General features: G+C 42.2%; 1 protein-coding gene across 1 annotated transcript; it reads left to right on the forward strand.

The window, feature by feature from the left end:
* The first annotated feature begins 1,427 nt into the window (after positions 1-1,427).
* Positions 1,428-18,855, forward strand: plk1 (polo-like kinase 1 (Drosophila)). The gene is made up of 11 exons (XM_061913698.1): positions 1,428-2,144; positions 6,719-6,887; positions 7,140-7,284; positions 10,786-10,879; positions 10,950-11,175; positions 11,256-11,298; positions 12,783-12,877; positions 12,947-13,024; positions 15,159-15,313; positions 15,389-15,571; positions 18,383-18,855. The coding sequence occupies exons 1-11, from the start codon at positions 1,791-1,793 to the stop codon at positions 18,575-18,577; spliced, it is 1,737 nt and encodes a 578-aa protein (XP_061769682.1). The 5' UTR covers positions 1,428-1,790; the 3' UTR covers positions 18,578-18,855.
* The last annotated feature ends 3,829 nt before the right edge of the window (positions 18,856-22,684 follow it).

The raw sequence follows: 22,684 nt of genomic DNA on the forward strand, positions 1-22,684 counted from the left end.
TTATTTTTTATTCTAGTCCTTTACTCTCACTATCCTCATCCACAAATCTTTCATCCTCGCTCCAATTAATGGGGAAATTGTCGCTTTCTCTGTCAGAATAGCTCTCGCTGCTGGTGGCCATGATTGTAAACAATGTTCAGATGTGAGGAGCTCCACAACCCGTGACGTCACGCGCACATCGGCTTCTACTCCCGGTACAGGCAAGGCTTTTTTATTAGCGACCAAAAGTTGCGAACTTTATCGTCTATGTTCTCTACTAAATCCTTTCAGCAAAAATATGGCAATATTGCGAAATCAATCAATCAATCAATGTTTACTTATATAGCCCTAAATCACTAGTCTCTCAAAGGGCTGCACAAACCACAACACAAACCACAACGACATCCTCGGTAGGCCCACATAAGGGCAAGGAAAACTCACACCCAGTGGGACGTCGGTGACAATGATGACTATGAGAACCTTGGAGAGGACGAAAGCAATGGGTGTCGAGCGGGTCTAACATGATACTGTGAAAGGTCAATCCATAGTGGATCCAACACAGCCGCGAGCGGAGCCAGCAGGAAACCATCCCAAGCGGAGGTGGATTAGCAGCGCAGGGATGTCCCAAGCCGATACACAGGCAAGCGGTCCATCCTGGGTCCCGACTCTGGACAGCAAGTACGTCATCCATGGCCATCGGACCGGACGCCCTCCACAAGGGAGAGTGGGACATAGGAGTAAAAGAAAAGAAACGGCAGATCAACTGGTCTAAAAAGGGAGTCTATTTAAAGGCTAGGGTATACAAATGAGTTTTAAGGTGTCTATTTAAAGGCCAGAGTATACAAATAAGTTTTAAGGTGAGACTTATGTGCTTCTATTGAGGTAGCATCTCGAACTGTTACCGGGAGGGCATTCCAGAGTACTGGAGCCCGAATGGTAAACGCTCTATAGCCCGCAGACTTTTTTTGGGCTTTGGGAATCACTAATAAGCCGGAGTCCTTTGAACGCAGATTTCTTGCCCGGACATATGGTACAATACAATCGGCAAGATAGGATGGAGCTAGACCGTGTAGTATTTTATACGTAAGTAGTAAAACCTTAAAGTCACATCTTAAGTGCACAGGAAGCCAGTGCAGGTGAGCCAGAAATGATCAAGTATCACACATAGAATGGACCTGCTATCCCCGTTTAAATAAAAAAAATCTCATTTCAGGTCTTTAACCAAACCTATTTAAAGTGATTATTGTTTTTCAAAGCATCGCAGCCATGACAGTCGCAACAACTTTAAAAAGCCTGAAAGTCGACTACATTTCCCATGAGCACCGTGTAAAACGAAGCCCACACAACCAATTGCTCGTCACTTTTTTGCCTTCTAGGCGCTGATTGGCTGGTTTACACTACATTTCCCGTGATGCCTTGCTGTAGGCCTGTGGAATTCAAATCCGGCCAACCAATCAGAGGCCGCCAATACGCCCGATGCAGCTTTTTAAATTTTGTAACAGCGGCTGTGGAGTAAAAAAAAAAAGAAAAGAAAAAAGCAGAAGACGGAAGGACGCCGTGGCTGTGAACGGACCTCAGCCGGACTTTAGTGTTTGACCAGAGATTTAATTCGAAACTTTTAAAGATAAATATTACCGTCGAAAGTAACTTCGTCGTGGTTGGTTTAAAACGGCAACACGGCGAGTTTGTGCAAAATCGTGGCGTGTAGCCTAGCCTAGCAGTTGTACCTTGGTTTCCAAAGCGAGGGAGTCGTTTTTAAAGCCGCTTCTGTTCTTTTTTTTTTTTTAAAAAAAGCAGCGTTTGCCTTCAAAATGAGCGCCGGAGCCGCCAAGACGGGGGCCCACGTCGACCCCAAGTCGGCTCCACTTAAGGAGATCCCCGAGTCCCTGGTCGACCCCCGGACCAAGAGATGCTACACGCGCGGCCGCTTCCTGGGCAAGGGGGGCTTCGCCAAGTGCTACGAGATCACGGACGTGGAGACCAAGCAGGTTTTCGCCGGCAAGATCGTCCCCAAGTCGCTGATCCTCAAGCAGCACCAGCGGGAGAAGATGACCTCCGAGATCGCCATTCACAAAAGTCTCAACCACGCCAACATCGTCGGCTTCCACGACTTCTTCGAGGACGACGACTTCGTCTTTGTGGTGCTGGAGATCTGCAGGAGGAGAGTAAGTCTTCTTTTATCTTAAATAAAACAACTTCCTAGTACAGGGGTCACCAACCTTTTTGAAACAAAGAGCTACTCTTGGGTACTGATTAATGCAAAGGGCTACCAGTTTGATACACACTGAAATAAATTGCCGGAAATAACCAATTTGCTCAATTTACCTTTTAATAAAGTGTTACGGACGTTGTACCGATCCGTTGTGGTGAAGAAGGAGCTGAGCCGGAAGGCAAAGCTCTCAATTTACAGGTCAATCTATGTTCCCATCCTCACCTATGGTCATGAGCTTTGGGTCATGAACAAAAGGACAAGATCTCTCCCTTAGAGATAGGGTGAAAAGCTCTGTTATCCTGAAAGAACTCAAAAAAAGCCGCTGCTCCTCCACATCGAGAGGAGCTAGATGAGGTGGTTCGGGCATCTGGTCAGTATGCCACCCGAACGCCTCCCGAGGGAGGTGTGTAGGGCACGTCCAACCGGTAGGAGGCCGCGGGGAAGACCCAAGACACGTTAGGAAGACTACGTCTCCCGGCTGGCTTGGGAACGCCTCGGGATCCTCCGGGAAGAGCTGGACAAAATGGCTGGGGAGAGGGAAGGCTGGGATTTCCTGCTTAGGCTGCTGCCCCCGCGCCCCGACCTCGGATAAGCGGAAGAAGATGGATGGATGGATGGACCTTTAATTTATATATATATATATATAAAATGGGTATTTCTCTGTCATTCCGTCATACATTTTTTTTTCCTTTTATGGAAGTTTTTTTGTAGAGAAGAAATTATGAAAAAAACACTAAATGGAACGGTTTAAATTTTGAAACATGCCGTATTTCCTCAGACGCTTACCAAAGGTATGCGGTAAGTTCAGGCCTGCGCTTACCATGAATTGATTAACGTGGACCCCGACTTAAACAAGTTGAAAAACTTATTCGGGTGTTACCATTTAGTGGTCAATTGTACGGAATATGTACTGTACTGTGCAATCTACTAATAAAAGTATCAATCAAAAAGCTTATAAATTTGAGTGTGATGTAAGGATACCATCATGTAAAGCACACTTAAAGGCCTACTGAAATGATATTTTCTTATTTAAACGGGGATAGCAGGTCCATTCTATGTGTCATACTTGATAATTTTGCGATATTGCCATATTTTTGCTGAAAGGATTTAGTAGAGAACATCGACGATAAAGTAGCAACTTTTGGTCGCTCTTAAAAAAGCCTTGCCTGTACCGGAAGTAGCAGACGATGTGTGCGTGACGTCACCGGTTGTGGATCTCCTCACATCCTCACATTGTTTACAATCATGGCCATCAGCAGCGAAAGCTGTTCGGACCGAGGAAGCGACAATTTCCCCATTAATTTGAGCGAGGATGAAAGATTTGTGGATAAGGATAGTGAGAGTGTAGGACTAACAAAAAAAAAAGGCGAGGGCAGTGGGAGCGATTCAGATGTTATTAGACACATTTACTAGGATAATTCTGGAAAATCCCTTATCTGCTTCTTGTGTTACTAGTGTTTTAGTGAGATTATATGGTACCTGAAAGTCGGAGGGGTGTGGTGACCGCCAGTGTCTCCGGTGGGAGGAGGTAAGAGAGTCCGCGGCTGCAGTAGGACGCAAGCTCCGCTCATGTCTACGGCAGGAGCCGACTTATTACCACAATTTTCTCACCGAAACCTGCCGGTTGACATGTGGTCAGAAACCATGTTCGCTTGACCGCTCTGTTCCATAGTAAAGCTTCACCTTCGGGAATGTAACCAAGGAAACACCGGCTGTGTTTGTGTTGCTAAAGGCAGCTGCAATACACTGCTTCCCACCTACATCTTCTCTTCTTTGACTTCTCCATTATTAATTGAACAAATTGCAAAAGATTCAGCAACACAGACGTCCAGAATACTGTGTAATTATGCGATTAGAGCAGACTACTTATGGCTTGGATCGGGCTGGAAGAACATGTCCGCCACCACCGGTGACGTCACGCGCACGCGTCATCATATGCGCCGTCATTCCGCGACGTTTTGAACAGTATACTTTGCGGGAAATTTAAAATTGCAATTTAGTAAACTAAAAAGGCCGTGTTGGCATGCGTTGCAATGTTAATATTTCATCATTGATATATAAACTATCAGACTGCGTGGTCGGTAGTAGTGGGTTTCAGTAGGCCTTTAATAAAAAAAAAAAAACGTTAATATGTAGCATAAAAAATGCAGATGGCCTTAAAACGCCACAACACTCAGTCACCGTATGTAAGTACCCAAAATAAGGACTCGAAATAAATATCAATTCAATCGGATCAGAAACATTGGAGGAAACAGGATTAAAACCCGATGCTAACCGCCCATAGAAAATACATGGGTACGGCTATTAGCTACTATTAGCAAACAAATTCACTTACCAACTCGGCTTAATATTTTAACATCGCCACACACTCTCATCACAACTCTGCTCTGACGGCCGGCACCTATACGTTTACAATTAGTAGTAAAATGTTGGACGGTTGTTTTTACGATATGCAGGCAAACAACTTTAAAACATACTGGCTTCAGATGTCCACAGGTTTAGCCACCGCACCTGGCGGCCATCTTGCAACGCTGGATTATATAGAGCGCGACGGGCTGCAGCGGGTCACGTGAGCGCCTGTGTTATACTCTCAAGGTTAAACGTGGAAACGGCGCAGGTAATATGAGGGGATGCCATGAGAGGAAATATGGCTTATTTCCCACCCATGTTACACACTCGTGACGTGACGAGTTTGACCCTGTGGTAAAACGAGGCATATGCTAAAATATTCTGCGAAACGAGTTTGATCCGGCGGTAAACCAAGGCATGCTCTAACTATTTTGCAAAATTTGTTTATCCCGGCGGTAAAACGAGGCATGCGGATAATGTATACCTGGCGGCAATTCAAGGAAATACGGTAGTTTATCTTCAATTTCGACTCTTTAAAAAAGTCAAAATTCAACCTAAAAAATGAAGAGAAAAACTAGCTAATTTGAATCTTTTAAAAAAAATACAAAAAAAGAATTTATGGAACATCATTAGTAATTTTTCCTGATTAAGATTAATTTTAGAATTTTGATGACATGTTTTAAATAGGTTAAAATCCAATCTGCATTTTCTTATAATAAATAACAAATTGGACCAAGCTATATTTCTAACAAAGACAAATCATTACTTCTTCTAGGTTTTCCAGAACAAAAATGTTACAAGAAATTCAAAAGACTTTGAAATAAGATTTAAATTTGATTCTACAGATGTTCTAGATTTTCCAGAATCTTTTTTATTTTTATTTTAATCTTAAATTGGAAGAAATATTTCACAAATATTATTCGTCAAAAAAACAGAAACTAAATTGAAGAAATTAAATTAAAATGTATTTATTATTCTTTACAATAAAAAAATACATACTTGAACATTGATTTAAATTGTCAGGAAATAAGAGGAAGGAATTTAAAAGGTAAAAAGGTATATGTGTTTAAAAATCCCAAAATAATTTATAAGGTTGTATTTTTTTCTCTAAAATTGTCTTTCTGAAAGTTACAAGTAGCAAAGTAAAAAAAAAAAATGAATTTATTTAAACAAGTGAAGACCAAGTCTTTAAAATATTTTCTTGGATTTTCAAATTCCTTTTGAGTTTTGTCTCTCTTAGAATTAAAAATGTCAAGAAAGCAAGACCAGCTTGCTAGTAAATAAATACAATTTAAAAATAGAGGCAGCTCACTGGTAAGTGCTGCTATTTGAGCTATTTTTAGAACAGGCCAGCGAGCTGCTCACCTGGTCTTTACAGACTATCTGGTGCCCGAAAAGCACCACGTTGCTGACCCCTGTCCTAGTATATATATTTTTAGCTTTCTTTTTACAAATTTATGATCAGTAAACAAATATGACTAGTGTGATGGAAGGAAAATGTCCTCTCCAAAGTACACGACGATGGTATTTGAGATAAAACTGTTAGTAAGTTTTGAGCAAATGATAGGCTCCAGCACCCCCTACGACTCCAAAAGGGACAATCGGTAGAAAATGGCTGAATGTGACGGATTTTCAATCCAACAAAACATTTTTAAAAAAATGATCCTGATACATTTTGACAATGAAAATTGCATTTGTGTCCAAATCAGAGCTTTTAAAAAAAAAACACGTTGAAATAATGCAGGTGTGTAATAAATAACCTGTGATTAATCTAAATTTATAATCAATCAATCAATGTTTATTTATATCGCCCTAAATCACAAGTGTGTCAAAGGGCTAAACAAGCCACAACGAGATCCTCGGTTTAGATCCCACATCGGAGCAAGGAAAAACTCAACCCAGTAGGATGACAATGAGAAACCTTGGAGAGGACTGCAGATGTGGGTAAATTGGTACTAGTCATTTTAAATACTAACATGAATTAAAAAAACGGTTTTAAAAAATAAAGCTTGATGAAAAATTTGAGTGTGTGTAATTGAGCACATTCAACAATTTCTGTAATAAAGGTTTGTGAAATTACGGAAAACGTGGAATTTGGAAAACGGGACTCTTTTAAGACTGTTTACTTCGGAGCCAATGCCCCAAGTGAATGATGTTCCTGTCGTTTCTGTTTTGCAGTCGTTGCTGGAGCTGCACAAGCGCCGTAAGGCGGTAACCGAGCCCGAGGCGCGCTACTACATGATGCAGCTGCTCAAGGGAGTCCAGTACCTGCACAACAACAAAGTCATCCACAGAGACCTCAAGCTGGGCAACATCTTCCTCAACGATGACATGGATGTCAAAATAGGTGAGTGGAAGAACATAAAAATGCACTTAGATTAGACTTTTAGAATCAGTAATAAATGCTGACATGCATAAAGACAAACTTGATTGAAATTATTCCCACTTCCTGGGTGAGATGTTGCCACTGACTCATGAAAACAATAATCCAAAAAAACTCTTCGGTCGTTCATGTCTTTTTATCGTCAGTAGTGACTTTACCCATTTTTCACATGTTCTCCCTTCTCTGTATCAAAAACATTGTGTTTGCGTCCGGCAGGCGACTTTGGCCTGGCCACCAAGATCGAGTTTGACGGCGAGCGAAAGAAGACGTTGTGTGGAACGCCCAACTACATCGCTCCTGAGGTTCTCTGCAAGAAGGGGCACAGCTTCGAGGTGGACGTGTGGTCGCTCGGGTGTATATTGTAAGTACACACACACACACTATTTATATTTCAAATATTAAAAACACAGCACTCTTTCAATTAGGGCGGTGCATTTTGGCTGAAAACTGTATCACAATACAGTGGGGCAAAAAAGTATTTAGTCAGCCACCGATTGTGCAAGTTCTCCCACTTAAAATGATGACAGAGGTCTGTAATTGTCATCATATATGCACTTAAACTGTGAGAGACAGAATGTGGAAAAATAATCCAGGAATTCACATTGTAGGAATTTTTAAGAATTTATTTGTAAATTATGGTGGAAAATAAGTATTTGGTCAACCATTCAAAGCTCTCACTGATGGAAGGAGGTTTTGGCTCAAAATCTCACGATACATGGCCCCATTCATTCTTTCCTTAACACGGATCAATCGTCCTGTCCCCTTAGCAGAAAAACAGCCCCAAAGCATGATGTTTCCACCCCCATGCTTCACAGTAGGTTTGGTGTTCTTGGGATGCAACTCAGTATTCTTCTTCCTCCAAACACGACGAGTTGAGTTTATACCAAAAAGTTCTATTTTGGTTTCATCTGACCACATGACATTCTCCCAATCCTCTGCTGTATCATCCATGTATCCATTTTGGTATAAACTCAACTCGTCGTGTTTGGAGGAAGAAGAATACTGAGTTGCATCCAAAGAACACCATACCTTCTGTGAAGCATGGGGGTGGAAACATCATGCTTTGGGACTGTTTTTCTGCTAAGGGGACAGGACGATTGATCCGTGTTAAGGAAAGAATGAATGGGGCCATGTATCGTGAGATTTTGAGCCAAAACCTCCTTCCATCAGTGAGAGCTTTGAATGGTTGACCAAATAATTATTTTCCACAATATTTACAAATAAATTCTTTACAATTCCTACAATGTGAATTCCTGGATTTTTTTTTTCACATTCTGTCTCTCACAGTTGAAGTGTACCTATGATAAAAATTACAGACCTCTGTCATCATTTTAAGTGGGAGAACTTGCACAATTGGTGGCTGACTAAATACTTTTTTGCCCCTCTGTATATCGGTCGACATCAATACCGTATTTTTCGGACTGTAAGTCGCACTTTTTTCATAGTTTGGCCGGGGGTGCGACATATACTCCGGAGCGATTTATGTGTGAAATTATTAAGACATTACTGTAAAATATCAAATATGTATCTCATTCGCGGAAAGACCAAGAAAATTTCAGCACTCGTTACACACGTCATTAATCGTCACATACACGTCAACCAATAAGAATTTGGCGGGGGAGGGACATGGCAGAAGTGCATTGTGGTTCATGGAATGCAAACTGCTATATGCTACTGCCGTAGCTATTAAAATGGATCATTTCAACGTTGGTAGTAACTTATAAAAACTGAGAAGGGCTGAACAAAAATGGCACCAAAAAGGAAATCATGCACTGCAGATTACAATCTGGACGTAGTGAAATAAGCAGCAGAAAACGACAAGAGGAAGCAGCGCATACCTTTTGTAGTTGGCAGATTTGTTTGGAAGCGACATCGCGGAAGAAGATTTCATGGGATTTATCAATTAGGAGTGACAGATTGTTTGGTAAACGTATAGCATGTTCTACATCAGGGCTCGCAACCTTTACCACTCAAAGAGCCATTTTGACCTGTTTCACAAAATAAAGAAGACAATGGCAGCCGCAACCATTCTCACGAATATCTGCTGATGGTCACCCAGATAACAATAATAAGGGCGTGCTACGAAGCTATTGCCTTTGACGCCTTCTACAACATGAACAAACGGCTTGCCGGCCCAGTAACATGTTGTATGTGACTTCTGTAGATACACGTACACGACTGCAAGGCATAGTTGTTCAACAGCCATACAGGTCACACTGAAGGTTGTGATATAAACAACTTTAACACTCTTACTAATATGCGCCACACTGTGTACCCACACCAAACAAGAATGACAAAAACATTTCGGGAGAACATCCGCATCGTAACATATTATAAACGCAACATGACAATTACCCATAATCCCATGCATCCATGACTATTCCAGGCTATATTAAACACCCCCGCCCACCTCAACCGACGCACAGACGGGGGGGGCTTTGGTGCTAGCGGGGTGTATAATATAGCCTGGAATAGTCATGGATGCATGACTCTAATCCCCTCAGCTATCCACGCAGAAAGGAAATGTCAACACAAGCATGGAAAAGACTCGATGTAAACTAAATTGTCAAATCAAATTGAACACTTAACAAAAATGCTTAAAGTGTAAGAAAATAGTGCAGAGTGTGAAAATGTAAACTTGGATAAACCTGAGAAGTATTTTCAGCAGGTTTAGTGCCAGGAAGTTAGAGTTGTGCGGCTAAGGTGGTGTGGTGGGGACGGGCGCCTTGCATCATTTGCAGACCACAATAGCTGACTATGGTCCCCTTTTTTTATAAAAAATCCAGAAAACTGCCGTAATTGTCCAGAGGACATTTCCTGTTTTTTTTAGCCACAATTTATAGCTCGGTTGGTAGAGTGGCCGTGTCAGCAACTTGAGGGTTGCAGGTTCAATTCCCGCTTCTGCCATCCTAGTCACTGCCGTTGTGTCTTTGGGCAAGGCACTTTACCCACCTGCTCCCAGTGCCACCCACACTGGTTTAAATGTAACTTAGATATTGGGTTTCACTATGTAAAGCGCTTTGAGTCACTAGAGAAAAGCGCTATATAAATATAATTCACTTCACTTCACAATTTCTTCATTTTCACTGTTTCTTCTCACTCCATGCAAAGAATCAACCGCGAGACAAGAAGATGGCGCAAACAAACATGATAGCTGATACTGTTACCTGCTTGGCTGTTAGTGTGTCACGCCCCACTTCCTCTGTTGCTCGGTTACCAGACTGAATGTGTTTGTTCACGGAACCATCTTTCTTCCGACAAAGGAAAAAAAATATCCAACATTTAATCGAACGCATTTTGTATTGATATTGATTGTTTATTTTGAGAAACGGGTCAAAATGGCTCTTTGAGTGGTAAAGGTTGCCGACCCCTGGATTAGGGGGTACTTGAATCAAAACAATGTTGACAGGGGGTACATCACTGAAAAAAGGTTGAGAACCACTGATGTAGACCACACGATATTGTTTTAAATATAGAAAAAAAAATCATAATATGACCCTTTTTAATGTGATTTATAATCTGGTGTGCCTTTTTGTTTGAACATACACCTGAATACATACCATGAATTGATTAACGTGGACCCCGACTTAAACAAGTTGAAAAACGTATTCGGGTGTTACCATTTAGTGGTCAAATGTACGGAATATGTACTGAACTGTGCAATCTACTAATAAAAGTATCAATCAATCAATCAATAGACCCGCTCACCAGCAGTGCGCCCTATGGTCCGAAAAATACATGATTTGAAATTTTGTCGCCCAGTCCTAGTTTCAATTTGATCACTGAAACCATAAGAAGTGTCAAATTAGAGGATCTTTGATTTTTACCGTGGGTTACTCCTGAACACATTATTTTGGTAAAGGTACACGTTGTTGGTGGGCAAGCCGCCGTTTGAGACAACCTGCCTGAAGGACACGTACAACCGCATCAAGAAGAACGACTACACAATCCCCTGGGTAGGCCATCTTTCAGGACCTTTACCTTTCAGGCGTCCTTCCCGCTCACCTTTTCTCTCCTACCAACCAGCACGTCAACCAGTCAGCGTCGGTGCTCATCAAGCGGATGCTGCACGCTGACCCCAGCCAGCGTCCCACCATTACAGAAATGCTAACAGACGAGTTCTTCGCCACCGGCTTCATCCCGCAGCGCCTGCCCACCACCTGCCTCACTGTCCCACCGCGTTTCTCCATAGCGCCCTCCACAGCCGCCGACCACGCCCAGAGGAGACCTCTGACCGCCATTAACAACAAAGGTCTGACCTCCCCTCCGCACCCGTGTACATCACACCCTTGTTTTTTAAGCTTCGGTAACAACTTAAGTTGTCTTTCTTAGGAGAGTCTGAGAAGGGCGACTGCAAGGATGAGCAGCTTCCAAGGTGAGATGTCTGTCTATGCATGCTTGTTCAACATATATATGTAATCACAGCATATATATTTCTATATACTGGATAGATATGTGTGTATAAGGCCTTTTTCCACCAAGGGTCAAGTAACTAGAGCAGTGGTTCTTAACCTGAGTTCAATCGAACCCTAGGGGTTCGGCGAGTCGGCTTCAGGGGTTCGGGACACACCCGACTCATCGTGTAGATAAAAACTTCTCCCTATCCGCATAGTATGGTGTGGGCGTTGCTTCCTACCGGTCCCACCGACATACACTTCACAGGAGCCAAGCGTGCAGTTTTTAACATTTTTTATGCTTATAGATTTTTTCAAAGTCTTTCCCCCGCAGAACGTGACTTTTCAGTCACGTCCGTATCCTCTCTCCTCCCTGCTCTCGGCCGCTCACTGTCAGCTGTGTCTCGCCGTCCGCACATGCCCCGCCCTCATCCAATTGTGCTCCTCCTCCGCACCATAGAGAGAGGCGGTGACCTTTGCTCCTGCAGGCGCGCTGGCCACACCTCCCTCCACATATGGATGCCCCCAAACAATGTTCCCTCTAGTTTTCCATATGCGTGAGCAAACGCAAGAACTACTTGAGCATTCAGTGGACATATGAGCAACGTCAGATGTGCACACTGTGGCCACACCAGCGGCACACCCGACTAAATACCAAGTTACATGTTTTATTATTATAATCAAATGACAGCAGTCATTTCCGTGGGATATTTTTCAAATATAACATTTTGTTTTTCATTAGATATGTACTAGTATTGTCTGTCTGGGTGGGGGTCTTGGTTTTGAAATAATTTATACCCCTTTCCGATATCGCTTTTAGTTCCCACTAAAACATTCACATGTTGCACAATGAGATGTAAACATGGGATCATGTGTACATTCCTGTAACTTTCTGTTCGTAAAATATATATTTATTAGGATGTCTTTAATCTAATAACATCATTTCATGATCAATATTTATAAATCAAGATTGAATTAAGAAAAAAAAATGTATTTTTTACTAAAGAAGGGTTCGGTGAATGCGCATATGAAACTGGCGAGGTTCGGTACCTCCAACAAGGTTAAGAACCACTGAACTATAGGTTCCTGTAGAAGTGTGTGGTCTGTTTCCACCGCATTTCACAGTTCAGGGTAGTTTATAAAAGTCAGTCTGACTCATGGACTGGCTTTGTAAGTGGGTGAAATACCAAGCAATGTGATTGATAAAATAACGTGTACTGTTCATAAAAAGTCAGGCTTTTGTCTGCATTATCAACATTCAGAAAGTCGTCCCCTCAGCAAAAAATTCATCAGGGTACAAAAGCTTTATTTTGTTTTTTGTTTGATTTCCTCAAAATGTATAGAAATTTTTAATTCTTAAATTATATAAGACATATTTTTAATGGAACTTTACAACAGTTATAACAAATATATAAAGTGTTAATGTGCAGGCCGTCGCTAAATGTGTGTTGCTTCTTCTTGTCAGGGAGGAGGAGGTGGTCGACCACGTGAAGGACATGCTGCAGCAGCTCAACACTATCATGGCTGCCAAACCCTCATCAAGACCCCTCGTACGTCAAGGTGAGACCCTCGTCTTCACGTTTACATCAACGTCTACAGACTGATGCTGACACTTGTTTGTCCATGCAGAGGAGGCAGAAGATCCTGCTTGCATTCCCATCTTCTGGATCAGCAAGTGGGTGGACTACTCCGACAAATACGGACTAGGTAGGAAGGAAGTCCTTAAGTTGAAACTGGGTTTTACCTCCAGCCTGCAATGGCTTACCAATAGTGGCCCATGCTGTGTATAGCAGAAAAGAAAATACTTAGTCTTCTTAAAGGGGAACATTATCACCAGACCTATGTAAGCGTCAATATATACCTTGATGTTGCAGAAAAAAGACCATAGGTTTTATTAACCGATTTCCGAACTCTAAAAGGGTGAATTTGGCGATAGAAACGCCTTTCAATTGTTCGCTGTCGGAGCAATGACCTTTCAACCGTGACGTCACAACGAGAAGCAATTCGCCATTTTCTCAAACGCATTACACACACCAAGTCAAATCAGCTCTGTTATTTTCCGTTTTTTCGACTGTTTTCCGTACCTTGGAGACATTATGCCTCGTCGGTGTGTTGTCGGAGGGTGTAACAACACGATCAGGGAAGGATTCAAGTTGACTTACGTGGAGTGTGCTAATCAGACATATCAATCAATGTTCATTTATATAGTCCTAAATCACTAGTGTTGTCACGGCATGCTAATCGATGCTAACATGCTATTTAGGCTAGCTGTATGTACATTTATAGCTATATTTGCATCCAGCCTTTCCCTCCACCCACATTTAATGCCAAACAAACACATACCAATCGACTGATTCAAATTGCAACAGTGGTCAAAAGATGCGAAAGTCCCTCATTTGTTCTGCACACTTTACCGACAATAGCGATGCTATGACAGAGATGTATGGGTATCCTGCGACACTCAAAGCAGATGCATTTTCAACGATAAAGTCAACGAAATCACAAAGGTGAGTTTTGTTGATGTTATTGTGCTAATCAGACATATTTGCTCACGGCATGACTGCAAGCTAATTGATGCTTAAATGCTATTTAGGCTAGCTGTATGTACATATTGCATCATTATGCCTCATTTGTAGCTATATTTGCATCCATCCTTTCCCTCCACCCACATTTAATGCCAAACAAACACATACAAATCGACGGATTCAAGTTGCACCAGTGGTCAAAAGATGCCATCGTTGGTTAGAAGGCGATCGCCAAATTCGTCTTTGTTGCCGCTGTTTGTCGTGATATGGCTCAATAGCTTCAGTTTCTTCTTCAATTTCGTTTTCACTACCTGCCTCCACACTACAACCATCCGTTTCAGTACATGCGTAATCTGTTGAATCGCTTAAGCCGCTGAAACCCGAGTCTGAATGCGAGCTAATGTCGCTATACCTTTCTGTTCTATCCGCCATGTTTGTTTGTGGTTGCTTCACGCAGTGACGCCACAGGAAAATGGATGGGTGGATATAACGATGGTTAAAATCAGGCACTTTGAAGCCGTTTTTCGGGATATTGCGTTATGGGTAAAATTTTGAGAAAAACTTCGAAAAATGAAATAAGCCGCTGGGAACTAATTTTTATTGGTTTTAACCCTTCAGAAATTGTGATAATGTTCCTCTTTAATTACTTGAAAATATATTGGTTTGATGGCGCTATCTGCAAGTAGGGGTGTAAATCTTTGGGCACCCAACAATTCCGATGCTATTTGATAGGGCCGGGTGATTAAATGATATCATTTTATATTGCGATAGACAAGTCATCGATATCTATATGAAATGTGTTTTGATTAAATGTTCGATAAATACTGTATGTATTTTTTTGGGTCGAGAAGAAACCGGAAAGAATGAAGCACGGTTGATTGCATGAACAAAGGCACTTGCGGTTTGGCAAGCTAACAAAACAGGAAGTGGTCACTGAGCAACGGGAGGGACATGCTAAACACTCGAATCGTAAAAACGGTATCAAATATCAAGTTTAGTTGTCATCCCGCTGTCTTGCTGTTGATTAAGAAGAGGAAGTAAGGAGCCCTGTAGAGAGCGAAGAAATTGTGGATAAAAGTATGGCAGTTTAAAATTCGGATGTACGGAAACAGGAAGGAACTAAAGTAACTACAGAACATATACTCGGATATCACGATTTAGTCACTGTCTATATCGCACAGACAAACCCGCGATATGTCGATATATTGCCCATCCCTAATTCATGCTGGTATTGGCCAACACTGAAAGTGAAAAAGCTGTAATAGTCCAATGTTTGCCAGGATGTGGACACGGTATAACATGCTCTATTGTTGTAGGCTACCAGCTGTGCGACAACAGCGTGGGTGTGCTCTTCAACGACTACACAAGACTCCTCATGTATGCCGACGGCGACAGCCTGCAGTACATCGACAAGTCGACGGCTGAGTCGTACATCAGTGTGCGCTCGTACCCGCCTAAACTCAACAAGAAGGCGAGCGCGTTGGACCTTTTCATTCTTTTTCTTCATCCTCCGGGCATGATGCTCACCGCCTCTTTCCTATCGCAGATAACACTGCTCAAGTACTTCCGCAACTACATGAGCGAGCACCTGCTGAAGGCCGGCGCCAACATGGCACGGCGGGAAGGGGACGAGCTGGCACGTCTGCCCTACCTGTCGCTGTGGTTCCGCACCAAGAGCGCCATCGTGCTGCACCTCAGTAACGGCACAGTGCAGATCAACTTCTTCCAGGTGAGAGACCTTTGCAAACGAAGCCCGATCCACCGTTTTTTTTTTTTTTTGCCGCAGGGTTCAAAGTGTAGGAAAAATGTGCCGTCAAATAGTCCGGAATTTACAATATGTAAGCTAAAAAAAAATGTGTTGCAAATTTTTTAGGTGTTCACCTCAGACCTATTTTTGTACTTTATGCATACTAACTAGAGATGTCCGATAATATCGGGCTGCCGATATTATCGGCCGATAAATGCTTTAAAATGTAATAACGGAAATTATCGGTATCTGTTTCAAAAAGTAAAATTTGACTTTTTAAAACGCTGCTGTACAGAGTGATACACGGACGTAGGGAACAGTACAGAGCGCCAATAAACCTTAAAGGCACTGCCTTTGTGTGCCGGCCCAATCACACAATATCTACGGCTTGTAACACACAAGTGAACGCAAGGCATACTTGATCAACAGCCATACAGGTCACACTGAGGGTGGCCGTATAAACAACTTTAACACTGTTACAAATATGCGCCACACTGTGAACCCACGCCAAACAAGAATGACAAACACATTTCGGGGGAACATCCGCACTGTAACACAACATAAACGCAACAGAACAAATACCCAGAACCCCTTGCAGCACTAACTCTTCCGAAATGCTACAATATACACCCCCGCTGTGGATGTTTTTCCCGAAATGTGTTTGTCATTCTTGTTTGGTGTGGGTTCACAGTGTGGAGCATATTTGTAACAGTGGTAAAGTCATTTATATCAGAATCAGACATACTTTATTAATCCCCGAGGGTAAATTAACATTTTCAGCACAATCACATTCAAGATCAGACAAACATTACAGGGAGACAGAACAGGATCGCTGACGGGTCTGCCAACTACCGGCGCCCCTTACAAAAAAGGTGAGATACAGGTAAACAAGTGGGGGGGAATGGGAGAAAAAATGAAAATAAAATAAAAAAATCGGTCTAAGCATGGGTCCCTGGACAGGGGTGTCCAGACCGAAACCAAGGGAAAATACTACTCAAACTGAACTTGTATGGCCACCCTCAGTGTGACCTGTATGGCTGTAGACCAAGTATGCCTTGCATTCACTTGTGTGTGTGTGAAAAGCCGTAGAAATTATGTCATTGGGCTGGCACGCAAAGGTAGTGCCTTTTAAAGGTTTATTGGCGCTCTGTACTTCACCCTACGTCCGTGTACACAGCAGCGTTTTACAAAGTCATAAATTTTACTTTTTGAAACTGATACCGATAATTTTGGATATTACGTTTAAAAGCAGTTATCGGCCGATATCGTCAGTCCGATATTATTGGGCATTTCTAATCAGCACCATTAGTGATGTAACGATATAAACATTTCCTCACAGTTAGTGTGACCAAAACTATCACAGTATTGCTGAAAAGTACTTGCACAGATGCTAAAATATTTGAACCGGGCTACGTAGCGATTAGCGGCGCTAGCTGCTTCTCCAGGAACTTGGCGGTATCACTGTGGTTTGACGATGGTTACAAACTGAAATGGGAAACATTAAAGGCCTACTGAAACCCACTACTAACGACCACGCAGTCTGATAGTTTATATATCAATGATGAAATATTAACATTGCAACACATGCCAATACGGCCGGTTTAGTTTACTAAATTACAATTTTAAATTTTCCGCGGAGTTTCTTGTTGAAAATGTCGCGGAATGATGACGCGTGTTTGTGACGTCTCGGGTTGTAGCGGACATATTAGCCCAGCACCACTTACGGCTAAAAGTCGTCTCTTTTCATCGCATAATTACACAGTAATTTGGACATCTGTGTTGCTGAATCTTTTGCAATTTGTTCATTTAATAATTGAGACTATAAAGAAGAATGCTGTTGGTGGAAAGCGGTGGATTGCAGCTGTCTTTAGCACCGAGACACAGCCGGTGTTTCTTTGTTTGTTGTGAAGCTTTAACACAGAGCGGTCGAGCGAACATGTTTTTGTACGTCAACCAGCAAGTTTTTGGATGGGTAAATTGTGATATTAAGTCGGCTCTTACCGGAGACTTCAATGGATTATGGGACCTCCTCCTGTAGCTGTCAAAAAGGCAGCTGTGATCTTGGCTCCTCTGCTTCTCTCAGAGACAATGGCGTTCACCGCAGCCATCCGACTTTCAGGTATGACAGTATAATCTCACTAAAATACTATTACCACAATAAGCAGATAAGGGATTTTCCAGAATTATCTTAGTAAATGTGTCTAATTACATCTGAAACGCTCTCACTGCCGCCGCCCAGAGCCGTCACTTTTTCTTTTTAATTCTTCACTCTAATTTTCCTCATCCACGAATCTTTCATCCTCGCTCAAATTAATGGGGAAATCGTCGCTTTCTCGGTCCGAATAGCTCTTGCTGCTGGAGGCTATGGTTATAAACAATGTGAGGAGCCCTACAACCCGTGACGTCACGAGCACATCGTCTGCTACTTCTGGCTTTTTTTATTAGCGACCAAAAGTTGCAAACTTTATCGTCGATGTTCTCTACTAAATCGTTTCAGCAAAAATATGGCGATATCGCGAAATGATCAAGTATGACAAATAGAATGGACCTGCTATCCCTGTTTGAATAAGAAAATCTCATTTCAGTAGGCCTTTAACCGACAGGAATTTTCCCGCAGTTTATCCTTAATACTCAGAATCATCGTGTGCAGTTTGCTTTTCAGCCAAATGACAACATTGGTTGTGTTGCAGGACTTTACATTGTTTGATAAATGACTACATGGTTCAAAGAGAGCCTAGTTGTCCTTTCCGCTTTCTCATGCACTCCCCTTCATGATCACATGTGGTGTTCCAGGACCACACCAAGCTGATCCTGTGCCCGCTGATGGGCGCGGTGACCTACATCGACGCCAAGCGGGACTTCCGCACGTACAAGCTGTCCCTGCTGGAGGAGTTTGGCTGCAGCAAGGAGCTGGAAAGCCGCATGCGCTACGCCAAGCTTATGGTGGAGAAGCTGATGGACAGCACAATCGCCAACGCCGCCCGTTAGGAGGATATTTATATTGTATATCCCATGAATCCAACTAAACATTTTTCACATGTTTTTGGGGACCTTCTCGGACTTCCATCTTCTCGTCCTGTCAGATTCCCTGCTCTTGTCTGTGTGTTTGTGGTTTCATCATGTACATTATCTATTTCTGTTTTTAAAAAAATATGTATTTTAGATATTTGGTCATCTTCAGGTGTGCAAATGTGTACATACATACTGCTGAACATACATGCTTTAAAATTTTACATGTTTAAATAAAGATTCTCTGATCAAGCTAAGTCATGGTTGTGGCTTCAGTTTCAATTACAAAGCTCCCTCAATTGATCCTAAATTGGAGTGCTATTTTTTTTATTAGGGGCTGAATGTCCCTTTGGGACAGAGGACCCCATTGTATTTCTAAGGTTTTATTATTATTATTATACCGTCACCTCTTTGAGCTGTAATTTGACCCCCTTAACATGCTTCAAAGCTCACCAAATTTTACACACACATCAAAACTGGCAAAAACCCCAAAATTCAAAATTGCGCTCTAGCGCCTCCTACGAAAAAACAGACAAAACTGCTTGTAACTTCCGTTAGGAATGTCGTAGAGACATGAAACAAAAACCTCTATATAGGTCTGACCTAGACCTAGATTTCATAAACTGACATCCTTCAGCCAAAATCAAAAGGAAGTTGGCAAAAACCCCTTCAAAAAAAAAGTTTCCTAAAAAATATTTTTGCCTCTTTGTGCTGTAATTTGACCCCCTCAAAATGCTGGAGACACACATCAGGACTGGAGAAAATTGCGATCTAATAAAAAAAAACAAAAAAACTCTTAATTGCACTCTAGCGCCCCCTAGGAATAAAACACAGAAAACTGCTCATAAGAAGAAAACACAGACAGAACTACTTATGAATGTCGTAGAGACATGAAACAAAATCCTCCTATGTAGGTCTGACTTAGACCTAGATTTCATAAAATGACATCCTTCAGCAAAAATCAACAGGAAGTTGGCAAAAAACCCTTCAAAACAAGTTTCCTAAAAAATGTAATTTTTGCCTCTTTGAGTTGTAATTTGACCCCCTTAAAATGCTTCAAAACTCACCAAACTGGACACACACATCAGGACTGGCGAAAATTGCGATCTAATAAAATTTTTTTTTTTTTTAAACTCTAAATTGCGCTCTAGCGCCCCCCTAGGAATAAAACACAGACAAAACTGCTCCTAGGAAGAAAACACAGCCAACTGCTTGTAACTTCCAGTAGGAATGTCGTAGAGGTGTGAAACAAAAACCTATATGTAGGTCTCACTTAGACCTACATTTCTTTCATTTACACCAGGGACGCTCACACTTTTTCTGCAGGCGAGCTACTTTTCAATTGACCAAGTCGAGGAGATCTACTTCATTCCTATTTATATTTTATATTTATTTATTTATGAAAGAGACATTTTTGTTAACAAGTTAATGGTGTTTAATGATAATACAAGCATGTTTAACACACATAGATTCCTTTCTTTCATGAAGACAAGAATATAAGTTGGTGTATTTGATTCTGATGACTTGCATTGATTGGAATTAGACAGTGGTGCTGATAACGTCCGCATTTTCAAATGGAGGAAAAAAAAAGTCCTCCTTTCTGTCCAATACCACATGAAAGTGGTTGGATTTGGCATCTCATTTGTCCAACTTGCATACTCGTTTTTAAACACTTTGTTATGAGAGTAGCATATGTGTGTGGCCCTTTAATGTCTGGCAGCAGGACCATGAATTGATTAACGTGGACCCTGACTTAAACAAGTTGAAAAACTTATTCGGGTGTTACCATTTAGTGGTCAATTGTACGGAATATGTACTGTACTGTGCAATCTACTAATAAAAGTATCAATCAATCAATCAATCAGTGACGTCAGTGAGAGTGCGGGTGGGCAAGCAAGTGAGAAAGCGGTCGCTGAGGGCGGGGGAGAAATACATTGGCATCAAACTCCGTAGCTTGCTAGCTTGTGCACGCTAGCTTTCTGAAACTCTTATTTTGTTAGCACAGGCAGGATGAAACAGGTCTTTTATGGTGAAGACAAGAACTGTGCAGGCGGTCTTTAGAGTTTTGACAGTAGGTACGGAGTCTCTAGAAATAAAATGTGTTTCTCTGCGTCCGCCCTGTTAGTGATTTTTTTCTTAAATATGAGCTCGCAGCAGCCAGTGTCATCTCACAAGATCCTCGGGTGCCGAGAATGTCAAACAACTGACGAAAGTGAAGTCTTGGTATGATTGATGATTGCTCATTTTTATGTCTATTTTTTAATGCCTGGCTTGAGATCGACTGACACACCCTCCGAGATCGACCAGTCGATCGCGATCGACGTAATGGGCACCCCTGATTTACACCCTTCAGCAAAAATCAACAGGAAGTTGGCAATTACCCCTTCAAAACAAGTTTTGTAATAACCCGTCACCTTTTTCCCAAACATTATGTCCTCTGAGCACGTTTGTTGTGTCGGCTTCAAACTCCAACAGGAGAGAGAGTGAACCCTTCTGATTAAAAGTTGCGAAAAGAGTTGTATTAACTGCTCCGGTTTTGATTTTACGAGCCTTCAAAGAACCGCTACGCTGCGGTGATGCCGTCTCAAGATGGCCGCTTAAATGCAGGAAGCACCAGCGTGACCACACAATGCAGAGAAGGTAGGTACTGTGCGGGTAAAGATATGTTGACTGGGTGAAAGAAGGAGGCAGCAGTTTGACTCCAGGATACAGAAAAGGTAGGTAATGTGCGGGTAAAGATATGAAGTCTGGGTGATGGCAGGGAGCACCAGCGTGTATGGGTGACAGAAAGAAGCACCAGTGTGATCCCAGGGTGCAGGGAAGGTAGGTAATGTGAAGGTAAAGATATGTTGTCTTGGTGCTGTTGTGTGTACTGCTGTCACAAAATGGCGGCTTCCTGCTCCGACAAAACTGCTTCTAACTCAGTGACGTGCAGTCAGGGGAGGCAGGTGAGGTGGGGCCTCACGTGCCATCATGGAAAGAAGAAAAAGTTAAAAAGAAAAAATTATTAAATTGTTATATGTATCCAGGGATTATACCATAAAGTTATTTTCCATTTAACTCCACCAGTTTTAGATTATTTTATTTATTATACTGAGAAGAGACTTGCGGTGAGTCGGGTAAAGATATGTTGACTGGGTGAAAGAAAGAGGCTGCAGTTTGGCACCAGGATACAGAGAAGGTAGGTAACGTGCAGGTAAAGATATGTTGTCTGCGTGATGGCAAGAAGCACCAGCGTGTATGGGTGAAAGAAAGAAGCACCAGAGTGACCCCAGGATGCAGGGAAGGTAGGTAATGTGCTGGTAAAGATATGTTGAATGGGTAAAGGCAGGAAACACCAGCAAAAGTCGGTCCCGTCCATCGCTGCTTGCAGCTTTAATTTTATACTGTTTTTATATTGGTTTGTATTTTTTTATCCAGTCATTGGTGGAACTAAGGATAATATTTAAATATTGTTTTTAATATCGTTGTGCAGCACTTTGGAAACATTTATTTTGTTTAAATGTGTTATAAGCTCTGTCATCCGGGAGGACCTCAAAATAAAGCCGCTGCTCCTCCACATCGAGAGGAGCCAGATGAGGTGGTTCGGGCATCTGGCCAGGATGCCACCCGAACGCCTCCCGAGGGAGGTGTTTAGGGCACGTCCAACCGGTAGGAGGCCACGGGGAAGACCCAGGACACGTTGGGAAGACTATGTCTCCCGGCTAGCCTGGGAACGCCTCGGGATCCCCCGGGAAGAGCTAGACGAAGTGGCTTGGGAGAGGGAAGTCTGGGTTTCCCTGCTTAGGCTGCTGCCCCCGCGACCCGACCTCGGATAAGCGGAAGAAGATGGATGGATGGTGTTATAAATATATAAAGTATTCCTCATCTCTATACAAATAAAGTGGATTAGATTGGATTAAAACATCCAAAAAGAACTATAATAAAGAGCCAGTCTTTTGGACGGCTCCTCAAGATCTGGATCCCCTAAATCAGTGGTCCCCAACCTTTTTGTATCCGCGGACCTGTCAACGCTTAATAGTTTGTCCCTGGGCCCGGATCTTTTTTTTATTTTTTTCTTTGTCATGAAAAACGGACATTTATGTC

This window comes from Nerophis ophidion, linkage group LG01 (assembly GCF_033978795.1).
Source record: "Nerophis ophidion isolate RoL-2023_Sa linkage group LG01, RoL_Noph_v1.0, whole genome shotgun sequence".
NCBI lineage: Eukaryota > Metazoa > Chordata > Actinopteri > Syngnathiformes > Syngnathidae > Nerophis > Nerophis ophidion.